Genomic DNA, 18,139 nt, shown 5'->3' on the forward strand with positions numbered 1-18,139 from the left:
AAACTATTTGTTCTGTAAGCCCTCACCCGAAGTACAATTAAAAAAAAAAAAAAAATCCACAAAAATAAGCACAACTGGTGACTTTTTCTCAACCGATATAAAGACTAGGTAAGGACACGATCAAAATTGGGAAGTTAAAATCTAAGGTCAAATTCATTTAAATCAGGTTAAAAGTTATCTAACGTAAGAAAACGTCAGATAAAGAAATTCAGCATCCTCAAAACTTGGCACATCAGTTTCTCTCAACAGCTAAGAGAGAGAAGGTAGTTGGTTAAGAATTTGTAAGTAGAAATAAGGGCACAAAAGGTAAAAAGCAGAAGAGGAAAAGGCCAGATAGAGTATGTTATTGTTGTGTGCCATCGAGTTGATTGTGACTCACACGACCCCATGTCACAGGGCAGAACTGCCATATAGGGTTTTCAGGGCCGGAATCTTTATGGGAGCAGATCGCCAGGTCTTTCTCTGGCGGAGCATCTGGTGAGTTGAAACCACTGACCTTGCGGTTAGCAGCCATGCGCTTAACCACTGCTGCCACCATGGCTCCTTAGAAATAAGGAAGCAAAAGGTAAAAGCAGAAGAGGCTAAGGCAAGAGAGAATACAGGGGAAAAAGAGAGTTTAACGCTGTGAAATCCTGACGGCCGAACGTGACCTCGTGGCTGCACTGCGGCTCACCCTGACAACCCCGGAACGATGCTACCGTGAGTCTGTCAGAGCCACAGAGAAGGGCGGGGCACAGGAGCCGGACGTGTCACCAGCTGCCTGAAACTGAATAAGCCTGTACCAAGGTGTAAGACCTGCAGCATCTACCTGGCTGCCTGGGAACAACAGGATGGAACAAGAGGTCACGTAGCCCGTAAGGAGCTCTTCCTCCCTCCCCTTGGTTCGCATCTTCAGTCTGGACAAGAACAGCACATTCATTACAACGTGCTCTCCTCTCCAGCTGACAAAGCGGTAAAATGGTTAGGACTTCAGGCACCTGCAGGGCTTGGCTTTGCCATGGGAGGACACTTGCCTTGCTCCCCACTGCTGGAGCATGAACTCCCTGAGGGCAAGGAGATGTCATCATCTGTGGGCCTAGGTCAGAAGGCCACTCAAATACATGTCTCCCAGAAGTGATGCTCACTTACTCCTCACTTAGCGACTCTCATTATCCGACATTCCGCGTTTACACAAGAGTAAACAGCCTACTATCCGACTATCTTGCGTATTAACGAGGCAGCGGGCACAGCAGTAAGGCTGCGGAACATCCTCTTCCTTGAGGAGGGTCTCCGGGCAGCCCCTGTGAAGCTGGGTGGGCTGAGCTGCCCCGTGCCCTCTGCTCCCTCTGGCTGAGGGGAGGCCAGGTCCAGCTGCCATGCGGGGTGCCAGCCGGCACCTATTCTGGGTTCCCAGCTCCTATGCGGCCTGAGGCCCTGCAGCTCAGAACTGCAGTGGGGTGGGAAAGGAGGAAAAAAATAGGCATCTGAGAGTGTTGGGAAGAAATACGTGCAAGTTGAATGACATCCCAAAGTGAGCGAAACTGGGCCTAAAGCCTCCCCATCGGTGGGGTCAGGTATGAGGCCAAGCTCGCAGCACACTACCTCGCACACCCTCACAGGAAGAGCCTAGGGGATTCAGTCCCAGCGGGCAGAGCAGGCTTCAGGATCGAGACCGCAGGGCTTACAGGGGTGGGAGTGGATTCCTGGAGGCGGCTCCGTGAGGGACGCTCTGATCCAGCACAGAAGATGATGAGGTGGTAAGTCGTGGGCCCTCCAGTCACAGAGCCCGGCTTTATCTAGCCTTGTCTCTTCTAAGCCTGTGATGGAATCTGAAACTCTGCCCTTCTAACAAGTTCCCAGGTGTTGCTGTTGCTGCTGGTCCCGAGTTGACACTTTAAGAATAGCTGCTTTAAAGTCATCTTATGCCAGAAAGGCCAGTGAAGGAGAGATCACTGGATGAGCAGGAAGAATGGACTGGGTGCAGCTCTCCCACTCGGGGGGGTGAACTGTCATTCAAAGAGCACCATCTTATCTCCGTCTGACATAAACACCACGTAGTTGCGTCTGCTTCTGCTCTTTCCGCATGTAGTCCAAGAAATGTTTAAGCCCTGTTTTGCTCAATTAGTTATCTACTGCTGCTAGAGCAGAAATATCTCAAGGGGATGGCTTTAACAAAGAGAAATTTATTCTCTCACAGTCCAGGAGGCTAGAAGTCAGAATTCAGGGTGCCAGCTCCAGTGGAAGGCTCTCTCCCTCTGTCGGCTCTGAGAGAAGGTCCTTGTCATCAATCTTCCCCTGGTCTAGGAGCTTTTCAGCACGGGAACCCTGGGTCCAAAGGATGCGTTGTGCTCCTCCTGGCTCTTCTTGCTTGGGGGTAATGAGGTCCCTCTCCTCTCTGCTCACTTCTCTTTTATATCTCAAAAGAGACTGACTCAAGATACAACCTAATCCTATAGATTGAGTCCTGCCTCATTAACATAGCTGCCTCTAATCCTGTCTCATGAACATCAGAGGTTAGGATTTACAACACATAGGATAATTACATCAGATCACAAAATGGCAGACAACCACACAATACTGGGGATCATGGCCTAGCCAAGTTAATACACGTTTTGGGGGAACACAGTTCAATCTGTAAGACCAATGCAATAACAAACAGAAACACAGGCACTGAAACTGCACAGAAAGACTTGGGAATACAGTAGTCTTGTCATCCAGATAATCTACCGAAGCTTTGAGAAACTGTTCTTCAAAATGGGTACTTTTTCATATAGTTTTGACTTCTGAACCCTATAGACGATTTACATATTCCAAAATTATATTCAATCAGGGGAAAAGAGGAAACCCTGTAACTGAATCTAAATGGAAACAACCGAAACAAGCTACATAGCAAATTGATAAACCATCTGGAGAAAAGAATTATTTCAGGAAACTTCTGAACACAGAACTCTGGCTGTTAAGTCCTTAACAGGGAGTCTAAGGACAAGAAGAACTTCAGAGAAATCTTCAACTTCATTCCATACCAAATGCAAGTACTAACACCGTTACTTTAATTCTGAAGTTGATTTTACGTTCACTGAAGGATAAAGCAAATAAGTAAATGTATTATTTTATTAAAAAAGAAAGACTTTTCAGTCTAGAAAAAAACTGAAGGAAATACTATATAGTTACATTAAGGAAAGACTCTGATTTTTAAAAAATATATTTCCTAGCTTTGTCCATTGAACGAACTTAGCAGCAATAACACCTACCAACAACGAGCACATTTAGCATCCAGATAAACCCAAATCCATCGCTGTCGAGTTGATTTTGACTCATAGCGACCCTACAGGACAGAGTAGAACTGCCTCATACAGTTTCCAAAGAGCAGCCGGTGGATTTGAACTGCTGACCTTCTGGTTAGCAGCAGAGCTCTTAACCACTGTACCACCAGGGCTCCAGTGTCCAGATACTGGTTTCTAAATACATTCACCACCAAAAGGAACTAAGGCTCCTTGGAAGAATAGATTCCAAGTTCTGACAGGTTAGCTTCAAACATGGAGATGTGCCAGAAAACATGGAAGTACTCAAACCTACTAGGGGTCACATCAAAGGAATACAGAAGCCAGTTTGAAAGGGCTCCCAACGATCGATGTGATACAATTTGATCTGATGATGGTGACGATGATGATGATAGCCACTATAAATGGTTTTAAAAAATGAATAAATAGAACCACTCATGTCTATAGTTGTACTCAGAGAAAGAGAAAACAAGATGAGAGCCATGGTTAGGCGAGAAAGGAAATACCTTTACACACTGAGGCTGACTAATAAAGACAGAAGGAATGACAGAATTTGTAAATCACCACTTTGCAACCTCCAAAATAAGAACTCGCACAAGCATCATCAAATGAGTGCCAAGAACATTAGCTGAAAGGTTGCCGGCAAACAGAGTATTTCACACAGTGTCAAGTATCACCCTAGAGATTACTGACCACTTGGAACGCTAATGATGTACCTTGACGGTGCCATACCCTAGCAGTCACCGCGTTCATCAGACCATCAGACCTGGCTTTACTCTAACGGGACAACCAGAATTGACATTGCCTCTGATGCGATGCAACACCAAGTGTCAAACACCAGCAATGAGGCAGTGTTATCAAAAATATTTAATCAGTGTCTGATCAGTTTCTCAACCGTTATTTCCAGTTTAAAGGAAATACAGGAGGAAGATGTAAGAGTTAGAGCATAACATGAAGAAGCTATCAGACGAATCTAGATTGTGGAACATTTTATTAAACAATTGGTTGGACTCCTCCAAAAGTCAATTTCTTTAAAAAATAAATATATGACTCAAAAAAATAGTTACAAAAACATTCTTGGGACAAATGAACATATCTGAATATAAACTGACCATTTAGTTTATGTGACATTCTGGAATTATTCTCTTAGGTGGAATTTCGGTTACCGTATTTTTATTCAAATAACGCACGCCTTCTACGTCTGTTTGCCAACTCCTCCCTCCCCTGCAAGGTAGTTTTGTAAGGGCACTATGCTAATTTTTTTTCACAGAATCATGTAAAAAAAATTGGTATACTGGTGCTTATGAAAATACCTTGCAGGGGGAGGGTGCAGTTGGCAAACAAACATAGAAGTTGCGCATTATTTGCGCCAAAAATACAGTATGTATTTATTCTTAAGAGAAGCATGCTGAAGGATTTACAGGCACAGTGTCATGGTGGGACCTGTAAATTACTTCCAACAACAATGCACACAAGCAAAAGGTTCACAATTGTTGAATCTAAGCAAAGAGGAGAGAATCTTCATTCTGTCAGCAGTTCTTTAAGTACGCACACTTTCAAAATAAAAGGGTGGGGGGAAATGATTGAACTGAAAACATAAAACTTAGTTCTCAGAGGCTAACCTTACTCAAAAAGTCTATGGACCTCAAGCTGAGAATCACTGGTCTTGCTTAATTACCTTTGTACCTTCCAGAGTGTTAACTCAAAGTGTTAGCCCCCAAACTGCAAAAACCAATCAGCCCCTTAATGTACAAAAGCGATAACGTAAGTTTGACGTGAAGACACAAGGACTGAACTGAAAGGGGCTGTCAGGAATTCAAACTACCGATTCAAGTCTCCCTCAAAACACACTCCACACACATACAAATGAGTCCTTGTTAAACTGGTAAAATCTGAGAAAGCTCTGCAGATCTGCACCAATGTCAATGTCCAGGTTGGGATACTGAACTATAGTTAGGCAAGATGTCACCACTCGGGAAACTGGGGAAAGGGTCACAGGATCTCCCTATACATACGTTTGCAACTTCCTTTGAACCTGTAATTATTTCAAGATGGATAGACGGACTGATCGATCTGATGACCTGGTATCATTCAGTTTGAACATATATCCTTAGCTGCTGCTTAACCCTTCCCAAAACCAATCAGATAAATTACACGCTTTCTTTCAAAAGAGCCTTCAAAATCCTAAGGATGGTCAATTTTTATAAATTGTTAGTCTGAGAAGAACTACAGACAGATTTTTACATGTCTCGCATTAGTCTCCTGTGCAGTCCCTGTCGACTCACCCCACAGCGAAATTTGAATTCTCAGTTGGTTTTGTCTTCCAGGTTCATACAGTCAAGTGAAGCAGGTGAAGCGGGCCCCCATTTTCTGCGTTCCGTGCAGCCCAGCTCTAGGGCAGGACTCACTCAGGGCTGCCGACGGCTCACAGCTGGGAGAGAAGAGCAGCCACGCCAGCCACCTCCCACACCTGCTGCTCGTCCTGTAGCCTGAGGAATAACTAGTAGCCTGGTAATTGCCTCTCGACTGCAGCTAAAAAGCAGGCTCAAGAGTCAAGAAAGCCTGAGATTTCCACCCAAGAATAAGCATTCGCACTTTTTGCTCCTGAGACCAAACTGAGTGAAGAAACCATGCAGAATCCAGCTCTCAACAACAGAACCCTTCCCAACAGCCTCTCCCCTGCTGCAAAATCTCCCTTCCGCCAGCCTGCTCCCAGGTCATACATCAACCAACGCCTAGGAGGTTGTAAGAGCTGAGAAGTCCCTGATAAGGAGGGGAGGCATGTTTTCCAGGGCCCAACTGTACCAGGTTTTCTATCCATAATCTACACTTGCTCTGGGTCCCGACTCTGCCTTTGGCTGTGGCCGAGGTCACTGCATGAAAATGGCACAAGAGACATTACTGTGGGGCCACTATGTAAACGGATGACTGGGTTTGTGTTGGTTCTAAAGACTCGCCATCTGGTTTTCATTTTACCTGAATACATGAATTTTGCATAATTATTTTGAAAGCACTCCTGCAAATATTTTTTATCATGCATTTGTCCAACACTGCCTAAGTTTTCAGGGAAGGAAATAACTCTTGTATACAACTGAACAAAAGTGGAATACAAAAGCATCTATTACACATAAAGTGTGTGTGTGTGTTTTACAGGGATGCTCACACAGAGATGACAGAAAGGAAATACACCAAAGCATCCACAGTGGTTGGTATAAGGTGGTGAAGTATGAGGCTTTTACTTTTTCTCTATAATTTCCTATATTCTACACTTTTGTAGGGATCATGTATTGCACATTTATAATCAGAGCCAGGCTTACAGGAAGAAGACTTCTACAGAGAAGACAAATCCCATTTAGACTCCATTAGAGATGCAGAAGGAAACATACCCTGGCTGACCACCAACAGTGGGGCCAGCAAGGACAAGCATACGCTGCAGGACAGCATGAGGAACGAAACTGACTTCTCAGGACTTCCAAATGTTTCATAAAATTACAAAAATTTCTACGTCGAGTGTGACAGAAACAAATCAGGAAGTACTGTTAATAAATGGGCAAAGAACGCAGGCTCCAGCGGCACCGTTTCTCAACAAGGCGCTGGCAACACACACAACGGCAGGAAAAGAGAGTTTGGTATGAAGATGTCAATCATTCCTTTGATGGAGACAACACATCATAAATAACTAAACGCAACTATTTTATTTAAATTACAGTCAGATAAAAAAATTAGCTACAGTAAATTAAAATTTGCTGCTCCTTCATCATTCTTTAAAATAATCTTAAAAATAATAATTAACTGGAAAGCATCCAGTTGCACACCTAAGATAGGATCACTATGGTGCACGAGAACAGTCCATATCAAAGCATGTTACAAGAATCTTTTGGCCATTCAACCAAACGATGGTCTTTTTTCATTACAAAGTCTCCACTATCCTCTTGGACAGAGAAAAAAGAGCAGTCACCTCATAAAATGTCACATCTTCAAATATTTGTATGAAATGTTACACCCTCAAATATTTGTATAAAGCTCCACCAGTGGTCCTGTAGTCTACAGACTACAATGTTTTCTGAGTCTTACTAACAAGTATCAAGGAAGAAAAGGACATTATAGAACTGAGCCTGCAAACTGGAGGTGATCATATTATTAGAGACAAAGAAGAGAACAATGCAGAGGAAGAGACCTTGCTCCGTTACTCAATGGTATACCTGAGACAGGTATAGCCATTACCTCCCTCCAAAGCCTCCAGATTTGGGAAAATGATGGTTTGATTTAAAAGGTAACCTCATTTCCAAGGCTGCTGGCTGTTTCTAGAATCCGTGAGAAATATGATGTTGAACCCTTTTCATAATTAGGCAAGTTAGAAGCAATCATGAGAGCATGAAGTAAAACTTCCAATAAAAATAATGTAAAGTACGATGGATTTAGTTCATTGTAAATCTATGGCAATTTAAAAATAAATATGGACTCATGCCTATATGTACACGCACACACACAGACACACAAGCACTTTCTGTCTGGGTTAATTACTCCTCTTTCCCATCTAAAAGCTGCACAGTAAATCCTCATGCAACCATTTCAAGAACTATTTTTTGCTACTAAATTTTGCCAACAATCTGCTCAGCATTTTAGCAGATGTTTCTGTTTTCAAACCTCTGGGAACTTCGCTGGATCTGTTTTCTTTCCCCATGTCAAAAATAAAAGAAATGGCACAAATGTGGCCTAATACCCCGGAGACGCTTTTCCCCCACCCCATACCCCTCTATCTCCCAATTCACGTGACCTTTATGGTCCCTACTCAATTCTTTTCCATTAGAGATGATGTTTCCAATTATGGTCCATTATGCTGCCAAGGATGACATCACTCAGATGTGTCTTTTAAAAGGAAACGCTACTGATTCTTAGTTACTTGGGACCATCTGCAACAATTTAAGTCAACCAGTCTCTTGGACCTTATGAACTACAATATCACAGGAGGGCAATTTGCTTCTAATCAGGCTTTTCCACACAGAACAATACTCTTGCGTGTGTGTGAGAGCATGCACAGAGGGGGAGAGAGGCTCCTTGTTTTGTATCTAACAATTTATTTAAAAACCCTTGCGACCCAACCTTACCTCAGTAACATCCATAACTTTGATGGCCGCCAGCTGACCGGTTTTAACATGTCGACCCTGAAACAACAGAGAAGAGAAAAATGAATTGGCGCCAAAGCTTTGCACAATCATCAGCAGAACAGAATGGGTGAAGTTTCCAACAAGTTATGTCTCTTCTACACTTCTCTCAGACTAACAGTGGTGATGAAATAGTCTCGTGCTCTCCAATGGAACAATATGGCTTGTAACACCAATGCACCATACTTAATAAACAAGACAATTATCAGAACAAATGAGTTTTGATTAAGCATGAATTCCCTCTTTCTTTCATGGGTTTAATTTACATATCATTTCTCAATCCAAGCAACTTAAACATTTTCTTCAATATATCACATTAGCCACCCTTTTCTTTCTTAACATTCTACATGGGGGAAAAAAATGATGCAAAAACAACAAAAAACCCACCCAAAAACCTTGGATATTCCTTCTCCTTGTCAAAAATGAAGAATAGCTGTTTTGGCCCCTCAGTGAACTCCTATTATCCATGCCTTGATTTGACAGGCGTTATAGGGAGATCTTCTTTGAAGCTTACTTGCAATCTTAATGTAGGAGATTCAAGAATAACTATTTAGAAAAAAGGGGAAGCAAATGGGAGTAACAGCTACTTTATAATTCCTGACCTAGGACCTAAACATTTTTAATCCATTTATGCCACTAGGTATGTCAAACAAATGGGATGTCTTCTCTCCCCCAAATGAGGAGTGTTGCGTTTAATTACCGTCAGCCTGTAATGTGTCAGCCACTCTTTGCAACGCCCCGCTGGTCATTCTCAGACCATACCAGAGAGCCACCTGAGCACAAACCACTTAGGGACATCATGGAAAACGCTCTGCTGCAATCCGGGTAAAAACAGAAAGCCCATCTGATAGTTTTCCAAGAACCTGCCTCTCTTACAGTCTTACGAGGACAGAGCTGTGAACTTGAAAACTTCGAACCTCAGGAAAGCCACCCACTTTGTTCTAGAGAGCGAATGCAAGAACTCAAGTTACAACCTGGACAAAGTAACTCCAGGAAACTGACACCGCATTACAATCTCGTCTCATTTATGTGTGGTGATGGTAGAATGGAGACCAGCAATGGCCTAGCAGATTACCCGCAGGCACTATGTGACAACTTAATACACATTAAACCAGGACAAGTAAGAGCCACGGTCCAAGAATCTCACTGGAAGATTCACCTCCCTGCAGACACTACCTCCCACGTGGACTAGCCGCCCAGTCTTCAAAAGTAATGCTGACAGGCGTTGAGGGCATCCTCTCCCAGATCTGCAGCTCAGTTCACAACTCAGCTTCTGAGCGAGGTGGGGCTCTCCCCCGTTGGTCCATGTGACGGGGAACTCTGCCTTCCCGCTCTTTCAGCTATTTCCCAGCTACCATTCCGAAGTATGCTTCAAGAACTGGCAGGGTCCACTGCCTCTGCCAGCATGCCTAGCCTCAACTGACCTCAACTGCCACATCCACTTATGGCACCTTCTCTAACAACCCCACATAGCCCTGGAGAACAATCTGGCACTATTTCGGTACTCACGGATAAACCCAAAAAAACCAAACCCACTGCCGTCAAGTCAGTTCCGACTCCTAGCAACCCTACAGGACAGAGCAGAACTGCCCCATAGGGTTTCCAAGGAGCGCCTGGTGGATCTGAACCGCCAACCTTTCAGTTGGCAGCCATAGCTCTTAACTACGCCATCAGGGTTTACTCACAGATAGGTAACCTATAATCCTGGGGGGGAAAAAAAAAAACTGTTCTTTTTCTATATGGCATGCAAAATTATCTAAGAAGTTATTTGATATTTATAGAATGTACATCCCAGAGATATGCAGAGTTAGATATTACTAGGGTGTTTTGGAGCCATGGTGGCACGGTGGTTAAGGTCAGCAGTTTGAATCCACCAGCTGCTCCTTGGAAACCCTATGGGGTAGTTCTACTCTGTCGTATAGGGTCGCTATGAGTCGGAATCGGCCCAACGGCAATGGGTTAGGTTTTTTTATTTCCCCAAATCAGGTAATTTTAAACTTAAATCAGAAAACTGTCTAAGACTTCTGCCTCTCTCCTTTCTAAGAAATAAGACAATGAACTGTAAGAAATACACTGTCTTGCCTCCTCCCTCATCTGATGGCCGTATTTCCCTGGGAGCTGTTTCTGAGATTACTTACGACCCAATGTGTGAAGCTGCCTTACCTCCTTTCTAGAATAAGCCAGGTTAAAAATAAAATGCGGAGCACACAGAGCACTGCCTCAAACTTGACTCAATTTAGGCCCAATCCTAACTGTCAAAATGCACGGCCAATACGGGTAGGGACGAGGCGTGGGGGTGCTAAAAGTAATGTACTTCCCTAATGATTTTAAAACTTTTTTTAAAAAAAGCAAATTTTACATTTGAAACTAACAGAAATAATAACCTACTTGCTGAGACAGGCCATCTTCGAGGTAAAGTAATCAAAATGGCCAGTGCAATAACCTGAGGTGAAAAACTACATTTGGGATCGAATGTACTGAAGTTTAACAGGCCTGTTAGCGTCAACCAAAACAGGCCACGCAGAGTTATAAAAAGGTAAAAAACTGTGATTTCCTCAACACTGCCCGACAGAGGATAACTTAATGACTCCCTCCTCCTCAGGGTGGGCTACAAGTTTAGCCTGCACCCCCACCCCATGAGGGAGCCCCTAACTGCATGGCCCACAGGCCTCATCTGGTATCTCTTTGCTACAACACACGGACCCCTTCATGTTGCTGACTGAGCAGGTGGAGAGGACACCCGCCGTAGTGACCCAGCTGCACTGTGCTAGGGACGTCAGCATAGGGGAAAAGGCCTTCACTCAAGTTTGAGGCTATCCATCAATTATAACGTCCTATTTTAACCTATGTAACATTTCTTATGGGCCCCTGGGTGATGCCAACAGTTAAGACCCTCAGCTGCTAAACCAAAGGGTGGAGCTTCGAGTCCATCCAGAGGCACCTGGGAAAAAAAGGTCTGGTGTTCTACTTCAAAAAAATCAGTCACTGAAAACCTTACAGAGCACAGCTGTACTCTGACACACATGGGGTCGCATGACAGGAACTCGTTTAACATTTCTTAAGTGCTGCTTCCTACATTCCGCTCATTACAGTTGAACGATATGACCAGTTTCTTCTACCCAGCCCTAGACTTGGCATGCCTCGTCACTGAAACACCCAGCCTGTACGGAAAGCTGATCTATTTTTAACTTCATATTCATAGGAACTTTTTCCCCCTTGTATCATCCATTCTTAAAGTACCCTGTTAAACGACTTGGTTAGTGTTAAATGCACACACTTTTAACATTCATTTATAAACTTTACTCTTTTGTCCTACTATCTACATTGTCAAGGTGTCGCACGCAGGATTACAAAATGCTAGAAGGCAGAGATGAAGGGTCCATGGATGCCTTACTTATGCAGCCCTGGTGGCGCAGTGGTTAAGAGCTCAGGCTGCTCCTTGGAAATCCTACGGGGCGGTTCTACTCTGTCCTATAGGGTCGCTATGAGTCAAAATTGACTCAACAGCAACAGGTATGTAAACACTAATACACTTACATGACATTTAATGATGAAAGGTCTCCCAATACTACTCATATCTATTTACTCAATAGTCTGAAAAACTCTGTGAGGGCAACAAGGCAGGTCATTACCCTATTCTCCAGCTGAGGAACCTGGACTGGACTTTATCCTTCAATTATCTGCCTGAGGTCTGAGGGCAACCGGATCCCCTTTTTCACAATGATTACACCAAATGCAAGAAATGGACCCCCGCTGTTTCTACCAACTTGTCAACTTCCTGCTATCAAGGTGTTTTGCTTTGAAAAAGCTGAAATTACTTCTCCTATATGATCTCAAGGACTTAGCCGGCACAGCAAAATTTACAAATTTTACTCTCACCGATACTATCTCAGGGAAAGTTTAATGGCAGCAACTGTGAACTGGCTCTCACAAACCAGAGTCGTCCCCTTCAGTAAAGCAAGCTTTGTGGCATTTGATTTGTTTTTAGTCCTTAAATAGAGACAAATACATTTTTCTTTATTCAAAGGAAAATGTAAACTATTTTTGGCAAAGGTTTAAGTTAAGGAAACTGCCCTAATTTTCAACACTAGTCAAAACTGCCAGCTTGTGCTTGCAAATATGCAACAGATTTATAACCAAGTCCCATGTTCCAAGAAAAATCAAACCACATCAGTTTTTAAATGTAGGGCACTGTGGCAGCCTGTCTGTCTGCCTCTAATAAGTCTATCTAAACCCGCAGAGGAGGGCAGCAGTAGAAAGAACAGCATTTAAGGAAGCTTTCAAATTCCAAGAGAAAAAGACAACAACGAAAACATCTCTATCTTGTTAATTTTTCTACTGTCACCAAATACTAGGTAATTAATTCCTAATCTTCACCTAGAGCCCAAGAGCGCCATTAAAATACATCTGATGGTTCATTATGCTCACTGAGAGGCAAATTCTGGTGATCTCCTTCATATTAAGAGGGAAGTTGGAGGGGGTGGGAATGAATCAAAGAAATGAAAGGTATAGCCCAATTCTTAGGACTCCAACCCTATCTATCCAATATCAACTACCCTATCAGAAAATTATGGGAACGAATCAAAGAAATGAAAAGTATAACCCAGTCCTTAAGACTCCGGCCCTATCTGTCCAATATCAACTACCCTATCAGAAAATTCTACGGCTCCTCCTGCACCATCTCCTCCAACCTCCGCTCGCACATCCTTGCTGATACATGGTACCCTGACCAGCAGGCAGACCTTAACAAGGACGCGCGCTGCAGATCAACAGCGTTTTTTCTGTTCACAGTGCTTTCTATTTAAATCTCATTCTTCTTCACGGAATCATACAGCTTTGTGTACTCATTCACCCCTGACACAGAACAGAGAGGTGGAATACTAGAGAAGACAATTCTATTAAATTTATGATACTCCGTAAGGTAAGTCAACACACACTTCAGGAATATCAAGTTTTCTTCCTGCAACAGTCCAGGGGTGTGCACGCTTATGCCCTAAACTTCTGCAAACATGGCACTTGTGCCACCTGGAGTGCAAGGCACTGTGACTGCCCCCCTCTTGGGACATTCAGTGAAGAAGCACTTTATATGCACTTCATCTACTCCTCACACAACCCAACGTATCATTACTCTCATTTTATAGATGGAGAAACTGAGGCTTCAGCTAGCCAAGAGTCACACCTGGACTTGTTCCCTACACCAGGCTGTGAACTTTCAAGCAGAAATCACCGCAAGTGTTTTATTTCGCCAACTTACATAGAAACTGCCAAGTACAATATTCAAAAGCATAAGCATGTTAAGTGATCGTAACCAAAGATGGCAGCACGGTAACCGATAATAAAAACTGATGTTCAATTCCTGGCGTTTGCCCTCCTGTGATAAATCAGAAAGAGCCAAAGAAACAACATCTTCATCAACATCCAGGGATTCCAAAGGAATTCTGTGAAGAAACTAGAAGGCATGCTTGAGGATCCTCAGAGCCACGCATATATGGCTTTCTGAAAACTGATACAAGGAAGGTGTGGCTTGTTACTTCCTTTATCTCATCAGAAATTTTCTTTCAATAAATATTGGGAGATCAAAATACTTCTTCCTGCTGAGTTTAAATCTGTGATGAATTTTTTAGAGATCATCTGCCTTCAAATTGTCTGAAATGAAAAAAGAAGACGAAGAAGAAACCAAACCCATTGCGTTAAGCTGATCCTGACTCACAGCGACCCCACAAATTAGAGTAGTTGCTCCTTGAAGTTTTCTTGGCTGTAATCTTTACAGAAACAGGTTGTCAGGCCTTTCGTCCATGGCACCTCTGAGTGGGCTTGAACTGCCAACCTTTAGGTTAGTAGCTGACCACAAACCATTTGCACCACCCAAAACCAAAACCAAACCCATCGCTGTCGAATCCATGCCAACTCATAGCAACCCTACAGGACAGAGTAGAACCGCCCCACAGGGTTTCCGAAGCTGTAAATCTTTACAGAAGCAGACTGCCACATCTTTCTCCTGCAGAGCAGCTGGCAGGTTCAAACCACCGACCTTCAGGTTAGCAGCCGAGTGCTTAACCAGTGCGTCACCAGGGCTCCTTTCCTACCTGGGACTTTTAAAATTGTCTAAATGCTATATATGCTATATATTTACTTAACTGCAACATCTATTAATGTAAATAAATCTCTGTAAGCTAAAGATTGACTACATTTAATCAGTGCCCAGGCCATGCCTTATACTGCAAAGGGGATAAAGCATGTCTCCTGCCTTCAGGGAGCTTATAATTTAGAGGGGTGTTAAAAAAAAAAAAAAAAAAGTGCCCACAAGAAGGGCATTACAGGGTAGTAGAGAAACACTAGGAGCCCTGGTGGCGCAGTGTTTAAGAGCTATGGCTGCCAACCAAAAGGTCGGCAGTTCGAATCCACCAGGCACTCCTTGGAAACCCTATGGGGCAGTTCTACTCTGTCCTATAGGCTCATTACGAGTTGGAATTGACTCGATGGCAGTGGGTGTCTCAGTCATCTGGTGCTGCTCCAACAGAAATCCCACAAGTGGATGGGTTTACAAAGAGAAGTTTATTGTCTCACAGTCCAGTAGGCTACAAGTCCAAATTCAGGGCATCAGCTCCAGGGGAGCGCTTTCTCCATCGGCTCTGGAGGAAAGTCCATGTCTTCAGTCTTCCTTTGGTCTGGGAGCTTCTCTGCACAGGAACCTCAGGTCCAAAGGATGCGCTCTGCTCCCAGCACTGCTTTCTTGGTGGTACCAGGTTCCCATGTGTCTCTGCTTGCTTCTCTCTTTTATATCTCAAAAAAGATTGCATTAAGACACTAATCTTGTCAACCTCGTCAGTATAACCTCATCGCAGTGATAGAATTTACAACACTTAAGGAGATCACATATAATCTCATCATAGTGATACAGTTTACAATACATAAGGAAATCACATCAGATAACACAATCATACAATACTGGGAATCATGACCCAGCCAAACTGACAGGTATTTTGGGGGGACACAACTCAATCCATGACAGTGGGTTTGGTTTTTTGGTTTAGAAAAGCACTGTACTCTATAGGAAAAAGGACAGTGGGAAACTGCAAATGGAGCTGTTAGGGGAAACATCACTAGGGGGCTGGTGGTGTGGACCTCTGGGGAGAGTGAAGCTGGGCCCCCAAGGATTGCCTTGATGGCCTTGAAGATCATCAAAAACCAGGATGTGCATGCCTCCAGCTATGAGCTGCAAATAAAGCTCAGCAAGGCCCAGAAGGTGAGAGGTGTACAGGTCATGACAGGCCAGGAGGAAAAGGAAGGGCACAGTAATTCACCCACGGCTAGCAGCTGTGTTGCAAAACCCCGTCACCTCTCCCCAGACGTGCAAGCGCGAGAGCACCTGTACATACACTGCCTCGACCAGGAACGCCACGCTCCCTCTGTAAGTGGGCGGAGGGCATTGCTTCCTGGTGAGAAGTGCACATCACTGCTGCTGCGGGGAATCGCCTGACGACTGCTTCATGCTCATCCACCTTAGGAGCTTCCTTCCTTGTTTGCTGGCTTAAAGCTGTCAGTACTGTGGACTGGTGGAGGTTGGTGGGGCGAGGCGTGTTATGTTTTTCTATTAAGCAAGTCCAACTCAGTTATAAAAGTCACTCATTTTTGCCTAGGATGTGCTGACTTGCAGGCTCCATCCAGACCAAACCTGAGAGTTCTATAAATGGGGTACAGGCACCCACAACTCTCTAAGCCACCCTCTCTAGGGATTCTTACCCACTCTCAAGTTTGGGAGTCACCTCCCCGAACTTCAACAAAAAGACCCAACTCGAGTTCTCCCACCCCTCTCTGACTATGTTGTACTTATTACAATGATACGTGCATTCACTATCTTAGCTGGTGTTCTGGTGTGTGAAGGTTAGAGTCATAACAATCATAATAAATGTCGGTTCATGTTATTCATCAAAACATATAACTTACATTCTGAAATGCTGAGGAGCTCACAGGACAGGCAAGCCCAGTGAAACAAAACAGCTGATTTTATAGCCGAGAAACTAAAGCCCAAGAGACCTAGGGGACATACAGCTAGTGGGTAAGGCGAGCCTGGTGTGTCGATTCTCTCCCCAGGATTTTTCACCCGTATCACTCATAGCTTAACTTAAAACTTCCAACCCACGCCCCCCCTTTCCAAATTTCCTTATTCATACCAGCCAATACAGAACCCACATGGTTATACAGTGAATGGCATGAGATAAGCACAGGGCAAGTCACTAATCACTCTCTCTGCTGTTCGACATCCATCCATCCTAAAGGCAAAGCCCAGCTTAACCAGTACTGCACTGTAAACCCAGAAACCACGGCCTCTGTCCTAAGTGCTCTTTTCCAGGAAGTGTCTGCAAAAAATCCAAAAATCAACCAACCAGAGAGGGCATAGTAGCCAGACAGGACCCAGTGAGCTATCTAAGATAACCAACCATATAATTAACTTGGGAGACAGACAGCTCAGAGCACTTCACAAATATCCCAGCCTTCCAGACATCGCCCTACCACAGAGCAGGAATTGGGGCAATCCCACCCTTCCAAACATCGCCCTACCACAGAGCAGGAGTTGTGGCAATCCCAGCCTTCCAAACATCCCCCTACCACAGAGCAGGAATTGGGGCAATCCCAGCCTTCCAGACATCGCCCTACCACAGAGCAGGAATTGGGTCAATCCCAGCCTTCCAGACATCGCCCTACCATAGAGCAGGAATTGGGGCAATCCCAGCCTTCCGAACATCGCCCTACCACAGAGCAGGAACTGGGGCAACAGGATGCCATCACACTCCTCCAAAACCCAAAGCAAGTTTGAGGTGAGCAGGCTCATATCTTTGCCCATTTCACCCTTGTGACTACTTTACAGTGTATTAGAGTCAGCATCTGCTCGGCTGCCTCTCCCTTCTGTGTGCGGCGTGGTCCATTACATGTTGTTGTTGTTAATTAATGTCTAGGAGATTCAGACTCATGGGGTCATACAGGGCGGTGTATGCCACTAGTGATCATGAAATGGATGAGCAGGAAGAAGAAAGCAGGGAAATGTAAGTGTTATGAGATTACTCAAGACCTGCAATTTAATAAGAAGAGAGTGCTTCTAGTCCCGAAAGATTTAAAATTAATGGCCTCAATATATAGAATTATGCTGGCGCAGTGGTTGACAGCTCAGATGTGAACCAAAAGGTTGGCAGTCGGAACGCACCAGTCACTCCCTGGAAACCCTATGTGGCAGTTCTACCCTGTCTTATAGGGTCGTTATGAGTTGGAATCGACTCGATGGCAACGGGTTTGGTTTTTAAGGTCTAAGCTACCTTATCTGGAATAACACTCCCTTTTAAGAAAAGTATGCCTCAATAGCAGGGAATGTGTAGACTTAACTTCTACCAAGAATGAAGCCATTGAATGGACAGCCCTGTAACACCTCAACTACCTAATGCCACCCTTCTCCCCAAATAAATGGCACAGCTGAGTCTGCGGATAGCTAAAAGTAAAATAATTTATGTACCACATTTTTAAGGGACTAATCTGGATGAAAATCCTTCTAGACCCTGAAGACTTGAGTACATTAAAGACGCTCTTCATAATGGTTCAGGGAGATCATTTGGACATCAATTACTCCCCTGTCCTTGCAATTCACTGACAGCCTCAGGGAATATTACATCAGGCAGTGAATACTCGGACTCCTACATAGAAAGGGCTCAGTCATCTGGGCTT

The 18,139-nt window shown here is 44.0% G+C and overlaps 1 protein-coding gene across 7 annotated transcripts in view; it reads right to left on the bottom strand.

The window, feature by feature from the left end:
• MAP4K4 (mitogen-activated protein kinase kinase kinase kinase 4) overlaps positions 1–18,139 on the bottom strand; it is a 230,808-nt gene that overhangs the window by 119,914 nt on the left and 92,755 nt on the right. For all 7 annotated transcript variants that reach the window (XM_023733938.1, XM_023733942.1, XM_023733939.1 and 4 more), the window contains exon 2: positions 8,369–8,425. In XM_023733938.1, the coding sequence (XP_023589706.1) occupies positions 8,369–8,383 (15 nt within the window). In that variant the 5' untranslated portion in view covers positions 8,384–8,425. The remainder of the gene's footprint in view (positions 1–8,368; positions 8,426–18,139) is intronic.

This window comes from Trichechus manatus, unplaced genomic scaffold, assembly GCF_000243295.1.
Source record: "Trichechus manatus latirostris isolate Lorelei unplaced genomic scaffold, TriManLat1.0 scaffold00004, whole genome shotgun sequence".
Classification (NCBI taxonomy): domain Eukaryota; kingdom Metazoa; phylum Chordata; class Mammalia; order Sirenia; family Trichechidae; genus Trichechus; species Trichechus manatus.